Source organism: Oculina patagonica, chromosome 14, assembly GCF_052425735.1.
Source record: "Oculina patagonica isolate OP01 chromosome 14, crgOcupat, whole genome shotgun sequence".
NCBI lineage: Eukaryota > Metazoa > Cnidaria > Anthozoa > Scleractinia > Oculinidae > Oculina > Oculina patagonica.
This window is the reverse complement of record NC_135771.1, coordinates 13,895,359-13,912,373: the sequence shown is the minus strand read 5'-3', so window position 1 is coordinate 13,912,373 and position 17,015 is coordinate 13,895,359. Positions and strand designations below refer to the sequence as shown.

Sequence of the window (17,015 nt, the reverse complement as noted above, 5' to 3'; positions counted from 1 at the left end):
TTTCTTTTGATAACATGCGATTCAAATTTGTTTTGTAGGATCAAACCTTATTTATGGTAATGTTTTCACAGCTCTGTTGAACACAAAGTCGTCGTTAGAAGCCCATCAACAAGTCTTGTGTCAGTGTTGTTCATGTAAACGAGTTTAAACTGTGCACAACTTATCCTGTGTTTCATCTGTTCTTCTCGGTAAACGTCAAATGACGCCTTTTCTATTGACTCCGAACTGCTATGTACGCACCGAGTACAAAAAGTTCCTTTAAACATGCCTTGTCCAGTTTCGGCTTCTGAGTGTACAGTAAGTCTTTGTTGTCCAATTCTCTCTCCAAGAGGGCGACACGCATTGTGAATGCTCGGAGGTGGTCTATGTTCCATATTCAACACACCGCGGCCACTTTCTGGGAAGGTAGTTTGACAATCATTGTTGCTGATGCTTTCGTCGTTGTCAACCTGCTGCCTGTTTTGCTCCGGCTTGGCTGCCATTTTGTCTTTGTTCTTCGTCAAGGGCTTACAGGACCCCTTAAATCTGTTGGATACACTGAAGAAATCTAAAGCTTCCTTTGTTAACAGTCCCATGTTTAGTAGAGTTGTTGATGTCACTGAGCACGGCGCACTGAGTGGTATAAATGACCTAAACTAAATAGCTTTTCGGTACGCCCTGTCACGTTTTCGAATGTTCCTTAATTGGAAGCGTCATTTGCCAGCGGAAAAACGTGTTCCGTCGGTCTAATTAATTTATGAGCTTATTTTGAGAAGGGTTTTGAAGGCTATGCTACACCACGTAGCTTAGCCATTACTGGTAAACGTTTGCAAGTTAGATTATACCTAATTGAAGAAACGTTGACCCTGCGAAAAGCATAAATCATGAACAATATGACCCAATGGAATTCTAGGTAGACAGCCTTGGTAAGCTTAGTAATATTCTTTTTATTGATAATCAAGATATTTTATTTCTTCGAGAGCCTTGTATGCAGCCTGTCTTATTATCATGCTTATTCTGTCAAAGACAACATTTATTTTTCCGATTTCCCAGTAAACATTTGGGTCACATCGTTCATGGTTTATGCTTTTCATGGGTCAACATCAATCAGGTATAGAGGACATTCTCGTTCCCAGAGGCCGCGATCCTTCTGGTCAGCACCCGGGATCGAGACCTCTGGCCGGCTCCAATTTCAAGTCCGCGAATCGCGGACTTCCGGTCCTTCTGCGCAAGCTCAGACAGTTTTCAAAATGGCGGACAAAAAAGAAAAGAATTATGAAGCTTTGAAGGTCTTTGAAACAGTTAGCGGTCAAGAGCAAAGATGTGTTAGCGATGGCAAATCATTGATTTATCAACTTTTTCCTCCGGTACTGAATTTATGTAAGATCGTCCGCGAGAAAGTCTACTGTGGCAGTTATTTTACCGTTAAATGTACCGATTTGCGATCACAAAATTATCAGCACTTAATTACGCAGCTTTACGTCTGCACGAGAGATGATGGCAGAGATGATGCATAATCGATGTTTTGTTGACTGACTACCATAAGAAAAAAAAACGCTTTTAAGCACAAGGTACGAGGGATTGTTGTGGATGAAGTTTATCTCGCAATCGATTGGTAAGCAGTTTTTATGTAGTAATTTTATTGTTTTTAAAATCTGTAAGCTTACTTTAGCTAGGTTTTTCTCCAATCGATTGAGAGTGAACCACAGAAAGTTAAACGGCTAAATAAAATGCAGAAAATGTTATTGTATGTGTCTTTTGTCTTTATTATCCATTCCAGCATAATTATGTCAAGGATTCAGCTGATAAATGTGTGATTCCAGGAAAAAACATTTCTACAAGGAATTATATAAATTTATCATAGGAAGCTAGAGTGAATATTCCATGGATATTTTTTCCCAGCTAGATTTTACTTGGACTACTTGGAGAACTGGGAAGCCCCTCTTTCAGGAATATGTAGCCTGGCCCATAACTTCTAACTTCCAAGTTTGAAGTTGTGAGATATTTAGGAAGCTTAATTCAAAGTGGCAAATTCATGCAAATTGTTGGGCATGGTTATTATTAAATGGCATTGACTCAGCAATCAAACTTAAAAAAAATGCAGTAGGTTTGATTATTAAATTCAGTCCCACCAATTATATGTTATGTGCCAGGTATAAATATGTTTTGCACTCCTATTTTGTTACACATAATGTGCATGCTGGCAATTTTAGTCTACACACAGAGATCATTTATTTTCCCCAGTATACTATATGTACATCCCATCATCCATATATTCCTCTAATCGTTCTTATATCAATGGGCTTGTTTATGTCAGTTTTGTTGTTTGAAATAAGACCAATTTTAGGTCAGCATATTCCAAGCTTGAAATGGTTCCCTCACAAGTATCTTTCTCAACACTTCACTGCTTCGTTTAGCTACTGCTAGAAAGGCAATGTAGAAAAAAATCGAAAAATAACTGGGCATGATTGCCATAGAGACTAACAAAACGCCTGGAAAAGGCTAGTCCCCCTTTATTTAGCCTCTTCAAGGTCTACAAAAATAGAATCAAACATTTATTATTAAATGTGGAAAGAAAACACTTATCAAAGGTATACGTATACATTTATGAACTGGACTCTGTTCTTAAATTAATTAATCAATGTACACTACATTGACAAGAAAGTGATCAATTTGGGGCTCACACTATACAAAGCTATACTGAACTGAACTTTAATTCCCTCACAGCTTTTTACAAAAAAATTAAAAATGACAACCTTGTTCATGTTTACAATGAACTGTGGCCCCTGCTTGTTAATATAATCGTCCTGTAAACAAGAAGTAGCTTCATTTATACAGTGTGAGCTGTGGTTACTCCTTCAGGCATCCACCATACAAACTCATGAAAATTATGAAAGCAGGTAAACCATATGCTTGGAGTGTGGGACTTGTAAAACAGTGGAGCTGCAATTACTCTCCATGCAGAGCAATGTTGATAACTTTCAGTTCTTAAATTTAGTACACGGTTCAGGATTTCACAGATCAAAATTGAAAGGAGATTTCTTCACATATTTTTGGAGGCAATTTTCAAGAGGGACTGCTGAAGTATATTCACTCCTGCTCTTACTTGTATGGCTACAGCTGGTATAATAGTCCATTTTACAGTTGCATGCCAATGACCTGGCCTTTGAATAGTAGTGAGGCTGGAGGTGACCTTGCATTGATACAAACCTCTTTGCTTTTTCATGTAAATGCAAACTTGCTCAGAACATCTTGATTTACATGACAAAAGCAGTGAGGTCTGTTCTAAACAAGGTGACCTCCAGCCTCACTTCCATTCAAAGGCCAGGTCACTGAGCAGACAACTGTAAAATGGTCTATTGTACAAGGTGCACAGGTTGCGGTGTCTGACATTTGCGGACTGCAGACTTTCACCCTGGTTAGCCTACTTCACACTACGGTTAGCCTACTATTTACTCCGGTTAGCCTTAATAGCACTTTGGTTAGCCTGTTTATGGAAATGGTAACATGATATATTCTCTTTGTCTGCAATCTGCAAATGTCAGACACTACACAGGATATGCACACTGCTGGTGTAAATGATAGAGGATGTTGATTTATCTCAGTTCAGTTGGCTGCATAATTTTAGTACACAATCAATAATTAAATTACCGTATTTTCTCGAATAAACGCCGGACCCCGATTAAACGCCGGCTTCAAATAAACGCCGGGTCCCTGAGGCCAAGTTTTAAATAAACGCCCCCGGCGTTTAGTCGAGGTCCCGGCGTTTATTTGCGTCGATCCAATAAGTGAAGATATTCACTAGAAAAGCACTGCTATGACACGTACTATATGGTATACGGTTTTTGTTATTTTAATAAATGCTTTACGAACAACTCTGGCGAAACATTAACTGCGGTTTATGACGTACAACAACACAAAATTGAAAATATAGCAATGTTAGTCAATGTTCTGACATGCTCTTTTTGTTATGACTGACGCACTCTCTTTCTTTTGTTGTAGTGCTCGCTGTCGCTAAAATCGCTAGGATCCCTCCAGCGTTTGTTAATCAGTTGTTTTAGCCTTAACTTAAAAATGATTGAAAATTTTACTTCATAAATAAACGCCGGACCCCGATTAAACGCCGGCTTCAAATAAACGCCGGGTCTCTGAGGCCAAGTTTTAAATAAACGCCCCCGGCGTTTATTCGAGAAAATACGGTACTAGTATATGAAAGAAAAGTAAAACAAACCCTGATGTGAAAACCCTGAGTCATGCATGTGCATTGCCAAGTACCGGGGTAATGTTAAGTGAGAAGAGGATGAAAAGTGGCACCCTTGCAATGGGCATCTCATTTATCCTTGTTTACCTGTTAGGTATCAGCATGCCATAGTCACATGCAATTGTGTACGGGAAAATGTTTGTAGGAGGGGGGGGGGGGAATGCGCTTTACATTATTTGCCGAAACTCCCTGGTCACACATTCAAGATGATTCTTTTGTAATGTCACATTAAATCAGCATACCATGAGAGCACAGGTGATCAAATAGTACAAATGGTTTTATTGGTAAATCAAGATCAACATTATTAAAACTGACATAAAGTGAAAACTGACATGAAGTTAAAACTGACATGAAGTGAAACTGAAGGTATAACATGCTCTAAAAGAAGAATAATTAAAAACATTAACTTGGACACCCAAAACTGCATGTCAATCATGTTTATTTGTCTTGTTTGCACACTTTATTTTCTTTCAATGTTAATTCTTAAAGCAGCAATGGGAGCTGAAAGTCCCCCTTACATTACCACAAGATTGCAGGAATTGTGGCCAGGATAGAGGCAAGTTTTTGGAGGGAAAACTTTTTGGAGACCACAGCATGTGTCTCCGCTTGAACGGTTCATCTGTTTTGCCTGAATAAAATACTATTTTTTTCTCAACCTCCCCTAAAGTATGCTGAAGGTCACATGCCAATAATGTTAATTCACAATAATTCAAAATATGCAAAATAAATCTGTTTTCAATGCTACATATATTATATGTACAAACTCCAGAGGTGAACTCAAGGGCATCTGGGCTATTAACTAACTAATAAATATACATGTGATCACTGTGTGGCTGCAGAATAAGTAAAATTTGCAAGTCCTGTGCAATGCTGGTGGCATGGATATAAAATCCACTAACATTGCAATGGCTGAGCAAAGCAAAACAATTTTAAAAACAAATTAAATTATGTAAAGGGGAGGTACAAAACTGACACACTTGCATTGTGTCCAAACTGTCTCACACAGGTATAACAGCTAATTTGAGTTTTGAATTGTATCAACAGAAAAACAACAATAATTTATAAGGCTATTTTCATAACATTACATGGGCCTGTGGCAGACATATCATGATCAGCTCCTTTCTCTTCTGATCAATTAACTTTGTTTTTTAATAATCTCTGTTACAGTGTTAAATAATATTGTACTTTGGCTCTTAGATCTCCACTTACTTTGTTGTCATTTTAAATCACCATTGTCTTAATTATTTTATACTTAAGTCCTTAGATCTCCACTAATTCTGTTATCATCTGGCTGTAAAGAAACCAGTCTGTCTGATAGTAATTTCAGCTGTTACCAAATCATGTACATAGGCCATTTAAAAGTGATAAATAAAATGTGAAGAAAAAAAATCAGCTCTTTTCCACGCAGTGAATAAATCAACAATACTCGCTGCATCTAATTTCGAAGCGATTAACTACTGTCTGCTTATAAAATAAAAAAATTATGAAGATATACCATTCTTTTTTCTGTCTTCCTGAATTTGGCGAAGAAGTTGAGGCCAGGCTGTCTTCTAACGATTCGATTTGCCTTTCTTCGATCAGATTTATACTGATTCTTGCTGAGCTTTCGAATGGACAGCAATCATAATAAACTCCTGAAATACTTTCTGCTTCACGCGTTACAAGTTCACAGAGTTCAGCACATTCGGGAGTGAAACCAGCTTCAAAAGCAATTGTTGAGGCAGAAATGTTTTCTCAATCTCACATGATTCCTTCGTTGGTTGCTTTGGAACCAAATAAAGCCAACAGATGCGTCTTCGGGATAATATTTACGTTACAAGGTCGGCAAACAGACGCTTTACAGCGAATACGCTACGTCGAAGTTCTTTCCGCCATGTTGACTGAAATTTCTCTTCCGGTCTCAATTCTATTGTTTGAGCAACGCCAATCGTAATCGGATCTGAACCGGAAGCGGCCAGAGGTCTCGATCCCGGGTGCTGACCAGAAGGATCGCGGCCTCTGGGGACGAGAATGGTATAGAGGACTTCGTGCCAACTCTGTGCACATGCGCTGATAAGAATTCATGTTTATTTATTTTGCAGCATCTGCGGGAAATGAACGAATGAGCTTTATTTAAACCGGGTCACACGGAACAGTTTGAGCGCTAACAACTGTCGCCTTCGCCGCTGAAAATAAAAAAGTTTATAACAAGAAAAATTAAAGCTTACATTTTACAAAATCCAGTGAAAAACAGTCACAAAGAAGTGAAATTAAAAGAAAAGCTAGATTCACTCTCATGCGCGTAGTTCTAAATTCTCCCGTTATCTGGATAATCGGCTTTGTTAAGTGACGTTCGATGACAGATTTCGTTCAGTTATCTCAACTATTAAAGAACGTGCATTCTGCAGATAACGTTTTCTGGAACTTACGGTAAGAAATATGGCCTAGGAAGAAACCGGAGTGTATTTATTAATCACATCACGATTGATCAGTAATATCGATGTTCTTTATTGAATTCAGACAGGGACAAACGAGAATGTCTACGTCTATGTACGTTAAAACCCACTGTTTTCAAGATCCATTGTGCATGTGACAAGTGATAAAAACCTAATCATCTATAAGGTTCGTGCTAGTTCATGGGCGATTCTGTGAGGTACAAACTGGTATCAAAGTCACGCTATTTTGGAAAGTTCTGCTATACACTGTATATTAACTGGCCATAAGGTTGAATGAACTCTTAATGGTTTAAAAGTGTAGAAAAACACAAAAGGAATGTTTTGAAGACACGAAAGAAAACAAATGGACAAAAGTGAGCGTGAGCATGACTTAAAATAAACTGTGATAAGGTAAATTTAGTTCTGTTGCTGGTAAAAACCTTAGAAGGTGGACGATTTGTTTCATTTGCCAAAAGTAATGTCTATTGAAACGTGATGATAATGAAAAATGCCGCTAATTTCGCCAGTTTATTAGACTTCACTTCTTAATTATTGCAGCCATCATTTTAAAACACTGAAGTACATGCCAGCACATACTTTGTCCTAAGTGCACTCAACGATACTAAATATAACCTTTACAAAGTGTGATAAAAGTCAATGTTTACAAGAGAAAATAAGCAACTCAGGTTAATTAACGTTCTTAGAACACGTTGGAAGTCCCGCAAGTGCAATTGTATCGGTCGTCTTACACTTTGTTTTTACAGCTCTGTCGAACACAGCGTCGTCGTTAGAAGCCCATTAACAAGTCTTGTGTCATCACTGCTCATGTTGAGGTTAAATTGAGCGGCGGTTATCTTATGGTGCAACTGCATATTTCTTTCTTGGTAAATGTCAAACCATGTCCTTGATTCAGAACTGTTATCAACGCATAGAGTACAAAACGTCTCATTAAATAAGTTTTGTTCTGTTTCTTGTGACAGTCCTTGTTGTTCGATTCTTTCTCCAAGAAGAAGGCTCGGAGGAAGAAGAAGGCTCGCATTGCCCACCTGTGAAGTCGTTTGCAGACACTTCTGACTCTTGGACGTTGCCGTGATTTTAACTTGTGACACAATATCACTGGTGATTACTTTGTCTTTGTGAACTTGCTGTTTGTCTTGCTCTAGCTTGGTCGCCATCTTGTCGTTGCTTTTCATAAAATTCTTACAGCAGTTCTTTAACGTAATTCTCTTGTGTGCAAAGAAATCTAAAGCTTCTTTTGTTAACAATCCCATGTTAAAGTGCTGTTCAATTTACTAAGTAAATACGGAGCTGAACCTTAAATAGCTTTTCGGCAAACCTCCCCGCCTTCGTTTATGCTAGTTTTGATTGGTTTGATTGCTCTCTAGTAATAAGAGTGAATGCGTCATCAACCAGCGAAAAACGTGTTTCAGCGGAAGTCTTTAACATTATTTTTAGAACAAGGTAGAAGACTAAACGGCGTTTGTTTACCTTGCATGCAATTAACAAGTCATTTTTGAGAATATTCGTGCGTGCCCTGTAGCATGCTGTGGGCACTGGCGTTGATAAGAAATCATGTTTACTTACTTTGCGTTATCTGCAAAAATAATCAGCACATGTGAAAAAAAAGACTACTCACGTACATTCTAGATGCCTCTGTTATCTGTATTTCAATCAACTGTAGAATGGCTTCTTTGCCTTAAAGTAAACAACTCTCGAAAACGTGACACTGACGTGACTGCAGCATAGGTTTACGTAAACTCGTGCGGGCAGTACCAGGCTGTATAAACACCCTTCCCACTGTTTAGATATGGCAATATCTTTTGTACTTAATTACTTGTTTACTTTTCTCATTGCGAGGTTTGTTCTGCGTGTATAATTACCGGTAAACTGTTAACTGAGTCTTCGACGATCGTTTTCAAGGAGTTGATAACATTTTGTTTGATTTTAGAATATCACGGTAAAAATGAAAACCCAGCTATCGAAACTGATTGAACTTGTTGTGACATCTTTCAATTGAAAGTTTAACATAGAACAGTTTTCGTCCGAGTTTTTGACCTAGGGTGTTTTACTCACATTTGTTTTCGTGGCCAGAGGCTTCGGTTTTGCCGTGCTTTTTTGTTCCGGTCAAAGGTGTCGGGATATCTTGCACGCGAGAAGAACCTCTGATACACTGAGTAAGCAAACCACATACAATCACGCAAGCAAGGAAGTCTTCGGAACGTTCAGGAACGTTTTTAAATCAAACCCACCTTTTAAGATAACATCTGACAGATTCGTGTTTTTGGCGTCAAAAACCAACTGCGTGGAGTGTTCCGCGGGTGTGATTCCAACGCCCTCACTTTTGGAGAAAGATGTCCTATGAAGTCTGTACACTCTGGTCATAATTTGGAAAATGAAAGATTATTGGGTGTAAAGTTCTGCTTCAGTTTAATAACTTTGATTTAGTAGTCTGTTACATTCAAGATGGCTGTAAACTCTGGTCACATGAAAACGAGGCACGCAATGGTATAATCTGTAAACACTATAGGTATTTATAGGTATTTTAGGTATTTGTACATGCTTTGTAAAGTAACTCGTATTGAAATTAAAAGTAAAGTGTTTCGACCTATAATCTTCTAATTTTCAGAAATATTTAGTAAACATGTTCGTCCATTCCGCCGAAAAAAAAACGGCAGGTCACGATATCCCGCAAGTCGTTATTTATAAGTCTATAACACGCCAATACTAGCACTAGCGATAAGTCTTGGATTACCGTATACCTAACAGAAGACTATTCCTTAATTTTGTAGTAATTTTAGCATATAGCCGTTGAATATAGTTTGTCTGGTTGTTGGAGACGCTGCAGTTCTTGCAGTGTGTAGGTCGTCAGTTTGTTCTTCCTGTAGTTTATTTACTTCCTGTTCTTCGTGAGATTTCTTGCTGTAGACATAGACATACTTTATTAAACGTGGACAAGTACACGCTTAACTGTTCGCTAGTTTTCAGGTGCTCCACGATTTAAATTGTGGGAGGCGCGGTGACCTAATGGTTAGCGCGCTCAACTCCGAGTCGAACGGCCCGGGTTCGAGGCCTGGCCGGGGCACTGCGTTGTGTTCTTGGGCAAGACACTTTACTCTCACAGTATCTCTCTCCACCCAGGTGTATAAATGGGTACAGGCGAATTTACTGCTGGGGGGTAATCCCTGCGATGGACTGGCATCCCATCCAGGGGGGAGTAGCAATACTCTCAGTCGCTTAATGCTAGGGAAACCGGGATAAGCTCCGGCTGTATGGGCCACTTGGCTCTGACACAGACTTTACCTTTACCTTAACGATTTAAATTAAGTAATGTACAACATTATAAAAGTATTTACATCAAATCAAAGAGTATTAAAAAAAAGTCAGTATTTACATCAAGCTAATATAAAAAGGCTTAAAAACATCAAGCTAATCCCCCGAAATAAAAATCCGAGCTAAAAGCTATGAAACATAGTCAAAGTCTATTAAACGTGAAAATCAGTTTGCCGAATCTTTTTTCAAAAAGTCTTTTGAGCCTGCCATGGAACGAATATCACGAGGTAGCATGTTTTAGTGCTTTGCTGCAGCATAACGCCACGACTTAAGACCATATCTGGTAGTGTTCACTTTAGGTATGGAAAGATTAAAATTACCGCGAAGATTGTACGCTGTTCTCTTCTCAGTTATAAGATTTTTGAAGCTGGATGGTGCCGTGCCTTGAATAATATTGTTCACAGTAACATGTCTTGAGTGCGACGATTTTCTAAGGTTGATGTTGATCCGACACGCCGTAAGAGCGCTTCGAACGACGAGATCTTGTCGCTGTACACAAATCTCAAGGCCCTCGCATTTGTTCTTTCTAGTTTTTCTATATTTCTTCTTTCACAGTGATATCAAACCTGACTACAATAAGAAAAATATAGTAAAATAAAAGCTTGATACAAAGATTCCTTCTTTTTACAAGGTAGAATGTTTTTTTTTTAACCTGCTTAGAGCGTTTATTTGGCTCTCCACCTTGCGACAAATGTCCGCAATATGTGAATCAAATTTTAGTTTATCGTCTAAAGTTATGCCCAGCAATTTTATCTCCTTGGATACTGGAATTTCTTTACCCTCACATTCGATCTTGATGTCACACTGACTAGCATTTCCTAACATCATGGCGTTATATTTTGTCGGGTTGGCGATCATACTGTTTTGTTTGAACCAAGAGCTGGCATTGAACAGATCTTGTTTCATGTTTTCAACTGTTTTCAAAGTTCCTGTAGTTTAAGTTCCTGTTGTTCGTGCAGTTCATGAAGTCTGTAATCTCTGGTAGCCCGTTTAGTTCTTGTAGTTTTGTTTAGTTCCTGGTTTGGAAGTTCCTGTGATTCAGTTTAGAGCATCTTATGATATATGCGAGCCTCATTGTGAACTCTGTGTAGTTTGTTAAGCTGCTGTTGTATAGTTATAGTGTAGTCTGTATTGATCTGTATTTGTGAAACCTACCCTGCTCTCACACAGAAAGGAAAATTGCATTAAATTATGAAGTGAAGTCAAGACCTAAACCATTTTATCTTTACGATAACAAAGTAAAAATATGCCGATATTTCTTTAATTACATGTAAAGCCCCTGACCTGTTTTATGTAATATAACAAACCCTCCCTTTGATAACAGTGCCACAATCAGTGCCAAAAGTAGTTCAATAATTGACTCCGCATTGCAGGTTTTGTGGGAGATTTAAAATCGCTATTTTTCAAGTTAATTACATTTGCCAAAATACCCCCCTTCCCCCTTCCAATGTTGAATTAATACAGCTAACAAGGTCTTCAAAAAACAAACTTCAACATTGATAGGGGGAGAGGTGATTGAAAAAAAGGAAGGGGTAAAATGACACTATCTTACAACAAAATGGCGCCTAAAATAACAATGTGTCAACACTTTTGTTACTTATTGTAGCAGGGCGTAAACTCTAGTTCAATAAAATATAAGAAGTGAAATCGAAGCAGCATATTATGAAAGTTTAGAGATATTTATCTTTCGTCAGGACACATGGAATGTTATTGTATCGCGAGTCAGAGTAGCCTGCAGCGGAAGCGAATGAGAGGCGGCTGTATTCGTAGGCTAGAGTCAGAGCGGCACAATCAATATTGACTTCTGTGAGTTAAAACAGGTTTTGGGCGATTGACAAAACTGGATGTTTCTTTGGCAAGGTCCGCATTTAGTTGCATTTAGTTGCTTAGATACCAGGCAGTACAGGGTGTCCCTTGACAATTCTTCAGCTCCATTGCGCATGTGTATAACAATTACTGGATACCTAATGGTTTACACACTTGAGGACGTTATGCAAAAAGGGGGGGGGGGGGTATGTGGAAAATGAAATCATATTACAATAAATTGGGGCCTAAAATGACAATAATATATCAACAAGTTTGTCACTAATTGTGGCAGGATAAAAACTCTGAGATTAAGAAGCAAACCCGTAATCGATCCCTCCACCTTCATAACCAATACGGTCTTTGATAAAATCTAGACATTCTACATAACAACCATTTGGTAACTTTTTAACGTGACCCATTTTAATGCCCGTCTTTAGCGATCTGAAGACGCTTTTGTGAATTCGAGTGAAGGGTAAATCCTTTCCTAACCCCACACAGTTAGCGTAGTCATAGTCTCGTAACAACATGCAAAAGTCGTCGACAACGAGGTCCAGAAGTCGAAGACAAAAAGGAAAAAAAAAAACGAAGCGTTGACCAAGTCTGTGACATGTATGATCTTTTCAGCAACCACGGCTAACAGTTTTCCTGTTGTTTCCACAAAGTTTAATTCAAGGAGAATTATGCCTGTGTCAGGCGACGCGCTGACCTCTCAAGATAAGGCATGTTTTTAAGTATCTAAGCTGTTTTCCATCAGAACTAATCTTCGAGGATTTGTTCCGAGAAGGCTCAGAGCTTCACCTGTAACGAAACCCTAGTTGGGTAACAGGAATTGTAGTTTGTGGGTTCTGATATGTTTTACTCACTCGGTCACTAGGTGTGACAGGGCAAAACTGACCTGCAGGTGGAGGCCTTAAACGAGCTATGTCACGGTATTTAACAAATCATTTCTCTGATTAGTTATAAATTGAGAGAAACCTCAAAATAACATTTAACATAGAAAAACACCAAAGGCGTGATAAAAACCTGAAAATAAACAAGGATGGTTTCAAGTGACGAAGGTTAAAATGGATTACGGAAAACAAAGTTGAAAAAAATCCAATTTTTTCAAGTTGTGTTGTCTGTAACGTAGCTCTTTTAACACTTTAATGAGTGATCACAGTTGAAAAGCTCCATGATGCGTCAGTAAAACTCGCCCTAATAATACAACCCTAAGCTTTAAGAGGCATGCGAAGCGAGGTTTGCCAGAAGACCGAATAGACAACGGTTTGCGATTGTTTTAGATTGTGCTAGATTTACAAGCGCCAGTACTCGTGATCATCAGTAATCAGAATGAAAAGCAAAAGTAGACATAACGGTTCCTTCTTACTGGTAGAGGTCGCCCCCAGTTTTTGCGCGGCCACGCTCGCTTCAAGGCAATTACGCGTTATGTCTATCTCATCAACTCCACTACTGGAAAGGATTTTCAAGAAGAACATGTGCGTTGCAGTGAAAATAACTTGACGTTTTAAGTAAGCCACTGAACTCTTAGGGGAGCTTAAGAAAACGTTGTTAGATTGTAAAATAAGATATATCAAATATGAACTCCGTCTTTTTTATGTTATACGCGGTGTTCATTATTCCGTAACGGTATCAATTATTCCGGATGCTTAAACACTAAATATTCGTTATTCCTTTTCTTTGAAACTGGTCGTATTTAATGTTCATTTTTCCGCTTCCACGCTCGAAACAGATAAAAATTAAACGCATTTTGTCTCAAACTTGCAGGGTCAGGGATCGAGGACCTCGGATGCATCAGCCAATCCAAGCTACTCCTCTCCCTCAGGCTGCTACTGAAATTTTATTCATGTTGTTAATTATTCAAACTGTTTATCAAGCCTCGTCACTTTTTGCAGTCGTTTATTTCGGTATTTACCTGAACTAACAATAGAGTCAGATAGAATGTTATTTCACCTTTAAAAATAACACTTGAGGATCTCTACCTGATACTTTCACTATTTTGCCAAAAGTGTGTCACATGTGAGAACATTTACTTAAGAGTAATTACATAATATGCACATTTAAATCCAATCAATTAAAATTTGTCAAATGATTAAAAAACTTTGAAATTGCCGGCAGTCACGAAACAATTTATGGTAGTTATAAAACTCAAAAAGTTGCTGTTTATACTTCCAAACCTAGTTGAATAATTAAACAACTAAAGTTTTTTTCACTGTTTCTCTCATGAATTAAACTTTAACTAAATTCGTGCCAGTCGTGAACCAAGTTATTTAACAAGTTGTTAATCAGAGCAGCGTCTCAAAATAAAACTTAATAACGTTTATGCATGCACTTATCAAAAGTGCATTACAAAAATAGTATGCTGTATTCCGACAGTTTTCCGCTAAAGACATTTCTTTTGGTGTCAGTAATGAATACAACAGACAGTCTGTCTCTGCGATTTCACTTACCGCCCTGTGATATTGGTTAGCCGTGCATATATCAAAGTTTTATTTTCGAGCATATTTACTGAACTGAGAAAAACATGCTTATCGTGACATATAAACACGGGCTTTTCAGCTTACCCCTCAGTCTTTGTAACTAAGATGTTTAATGGAAATATCTAGCTCAAGGAGATTCTTGCAGATCATTTTGTCAGATTTTAATACATATCTTCTGTGTGTCGTGCGATAAAAGACATGTCAACATAGAGTTTGAGTTAGTTTGCATAATTAACAAAACACGAAAAGCCTTATATCAAGGATTTAAGTGAAAGGATAGCACCTTTTAAAGCCATTTTAACTTATCATCACCAACACTGGTTTCTGTTTTCTATTTTTTCTTGTTTTCGTGACTAAGCCGATGAATCTTCATGCTCTTGCCTAATAAGAGCAAGTTCGATCTCAAAGGTCCTTAAACATCTTAGTAGACCTTTGTGTCAGAAGAGAGGACATGGCTTGATGAGATGTTAATGATCTTAATTAAAAACAAAACGTTTGGCGACAAACGGCCCAATAATTGTGCACGAAAAACATCCAAGACCACGCAAACTAGGCAATGATAAATTTATTGTACAATAAAAGATAATGGTAGCTTAAAAAAGTTTACAATAAAATTCTTCATAAACGATTAGGATAATAGCAAGAATGTACTTTACAACTTCTGTTAAAGCACATGTTTTTAAATTTTGCACTGAAAACATATACACTTATTATTTTCTATCAGTGCATTAATTACATTGTCTTCCTCTATATGTACTATTATTCTCTGTGATTTGTCTCAGACGGTTTGTTTCTAAGTATATTTAAATGTCAGACGTAACTGTTGATTTATTTTTACTGCGAAATATTTAGTTGAGATTTCAATGTAAAACAAATATAGTTACTGTACAGTTTTTAATCCGTCCGCAGTCGTTAAACCATGTTTTGATGTTTACGACTCCACCATTCCCGAGCAAGCTTTCAAGTTGTACACAAAGAAGAATTGATGTACCTCGGGTCAAATCAGTTTTCAAAGTTCCGTTGAGCAAAGTGTCGTTGTAAATAATCCATCGATTATTTCAGTGTTGGGAATTTCTGTCAGCGATTTTGCATTTCTCGGACGGGGTCGAGTTGCTTTTTCCCTCAGAGGCGCCGGTGTAGTGGAATGCCTTCTTTTCCCAATCATATTACGGAATGGTGAATCCTTCGCTATTTTACTCTCTGCAACTTTGGCTTCTTCTGCATCTTCTGAGTGAGAAGTAATCGATTGCTCCAGGGTTTGTAGGGTTACACAGTTTTTCGGCGAAAGCGACATAGCAAAAATCCGCTGAGAAACCGTCATCAATGCAACATGTGTGCGAGACATTTCAGTCGAACCTGTTGACTTCATCTGTGCAGTTTCTGAATGAATACAAATCGACTTTAGCTTCTTTCTTCGACTTTCCACTGCTTAGGACGTTCGTCGATGTATCGTCTTACTTGCCGAATACCAAGTTCCGTGCTTTAGCAAACTCACTTTTAAGTCCGCTTAAATGACTTGCGGTTTTAACATCAATTTGGTACACTTAAGCGGAGTAGATGTTTAGTGCACGGAAACAGTTCGCGTGTATCCCTACAAATCTTTTTATAATCGTGTCAGTGCATGAAAGCTCTTTTGTTCTGTTCCTAATGAGCAACAATTATCGAGACATCTATCACAATTACTGATTTCAAAAATAGATCATAATTACCAGTATCCCTTGGATAGCATTGTGTCGCACAGTCTTTTGCATGCTTCTAGAACGCCACCTGAACCCAAAATTCGGACCGCATACCAGACTTATTTGCTCCATTTTTCCCTGATTATTTACCAGATGTCAGGTTAATATTACGACTTATTACCAACCTTATCATCTTGGCTTGTGGCTTACAAGAGATTACGATCCTTTGAGGAACATATGATGAAGTTTTGCAAAACAAACCTGATGTTTTGTGAAGCTTATCAGTCAATTTCCGGTATCTTTCTGCTCTGATACAGTTCATTACATACAGTGTACAAAACTTACTATAGAACAACAAAGAACTTGTACAACAATATCTATACTAAATTTATATTTATATATAAAAATCTCCTCCTTCTCTCCTCTCTTCTTCTTTCCACTCAGTCAACTGATCATGACCAAATTCTAAACAATTTCCTTTATCGGGATTTTACATTGATTCCCCGGCTCCGAGATAACGAAATGCTAAGGAACTGAAAATATGTGTCCGTTATAACGGGGGTTAATTATACTGGGATTCTGTTCCAATGCGTTTTACTGGTTGGGCTGAAGAATATCTTTCGATTCCGTGGACTTCGTTAAAAAGGGATTCTTTTTTCGGGATTCAGCTGTATCTCAATATTTTTTTGTCGATTTTCAATCGCATCAATAACAGTGTTTAGTCATTTCTTGTTCGATCGTGACGTATGCCGTAAATATCGGCTGCATGCATATACATACACCTTATTCAATGGTTTAACATATAATACGCGCGGATATTTTGCGAGTTGCGTAGTATTTTTCCGAGCTCCGTAGGGGCGAGGAAAAATACGAGCAATGAGCAAAACGTCCGCTCGTATTATATGTTAAACCATCGAGTAAGGGATTTATTATTCCACTAATTTTTCCACTTTGTTTGGGCCAGTATTCCGTAAGTTTGTCCGTCCGTATTTTTGCCCTAACGTGGCATATTTTGCGCGTTCTTTTGCCCAAATATGGTAAAATGGCGCAATAGTGGAATAATAAAATA

At 38.1% G+C, this 17,015-nt stretch overlaps 1 protein-coding gene and 1 long non-coding RNA gene across 3 annotated transcripts; one reads left to right on the top strand and one right to left on the bottom strand.

The window, feature by feature from the left end:
- Nucleotides 1–1,096: 1,096 nt before the first annotated feature.
- On the top strand, nucleotides 1,097–6,247 carry LOC144638053 (uncharacterized). Of its 2 annotated transcripts, none has more exons than XR_013567873.1 (3): nucleotides 1,097–1,594; nucleotides 4,730–4,781; nucleotides 6,199–6,247. It is a non-coding gene; the product is annotated as an uncharacterized LOC144638053 (long non-coding RNA). The 2 variants fall into 2 exon arrangements; XR_013567874.1 differs by having other exon boundaries at nucleotides 4,733–4,781; nucleotides 6,199–6,243.
- Nucleotides 6,248–6,707: 460 nt separating this feature from the next.
- Nucleotides 6,708–10,884, bottom strand: LOC144638042 (uncharacterized). The gene is made up of 2 exons (XM_078497150.1): nucleotides 9,961–10,884; nucleotides 6,708–9,642 (listed from the first exon to the last, which is right to left on the bottom strand). Exon 2 carries the CDS (start codon nucleotides 7,923–7,925, stop codon nucleotides 7,413–7,415), a length of 513 nt encoding a protein of 170 aa, XP_078353276.1. The 5' UTR covers nucleotides 7,926–9,642; nucleotides 9,961–10,884; the 3' UTR covers nucleotides 6,708–7,412.
- Nucleotides 10,885–17,015: the final 6,131 nt, after the last annotated feature.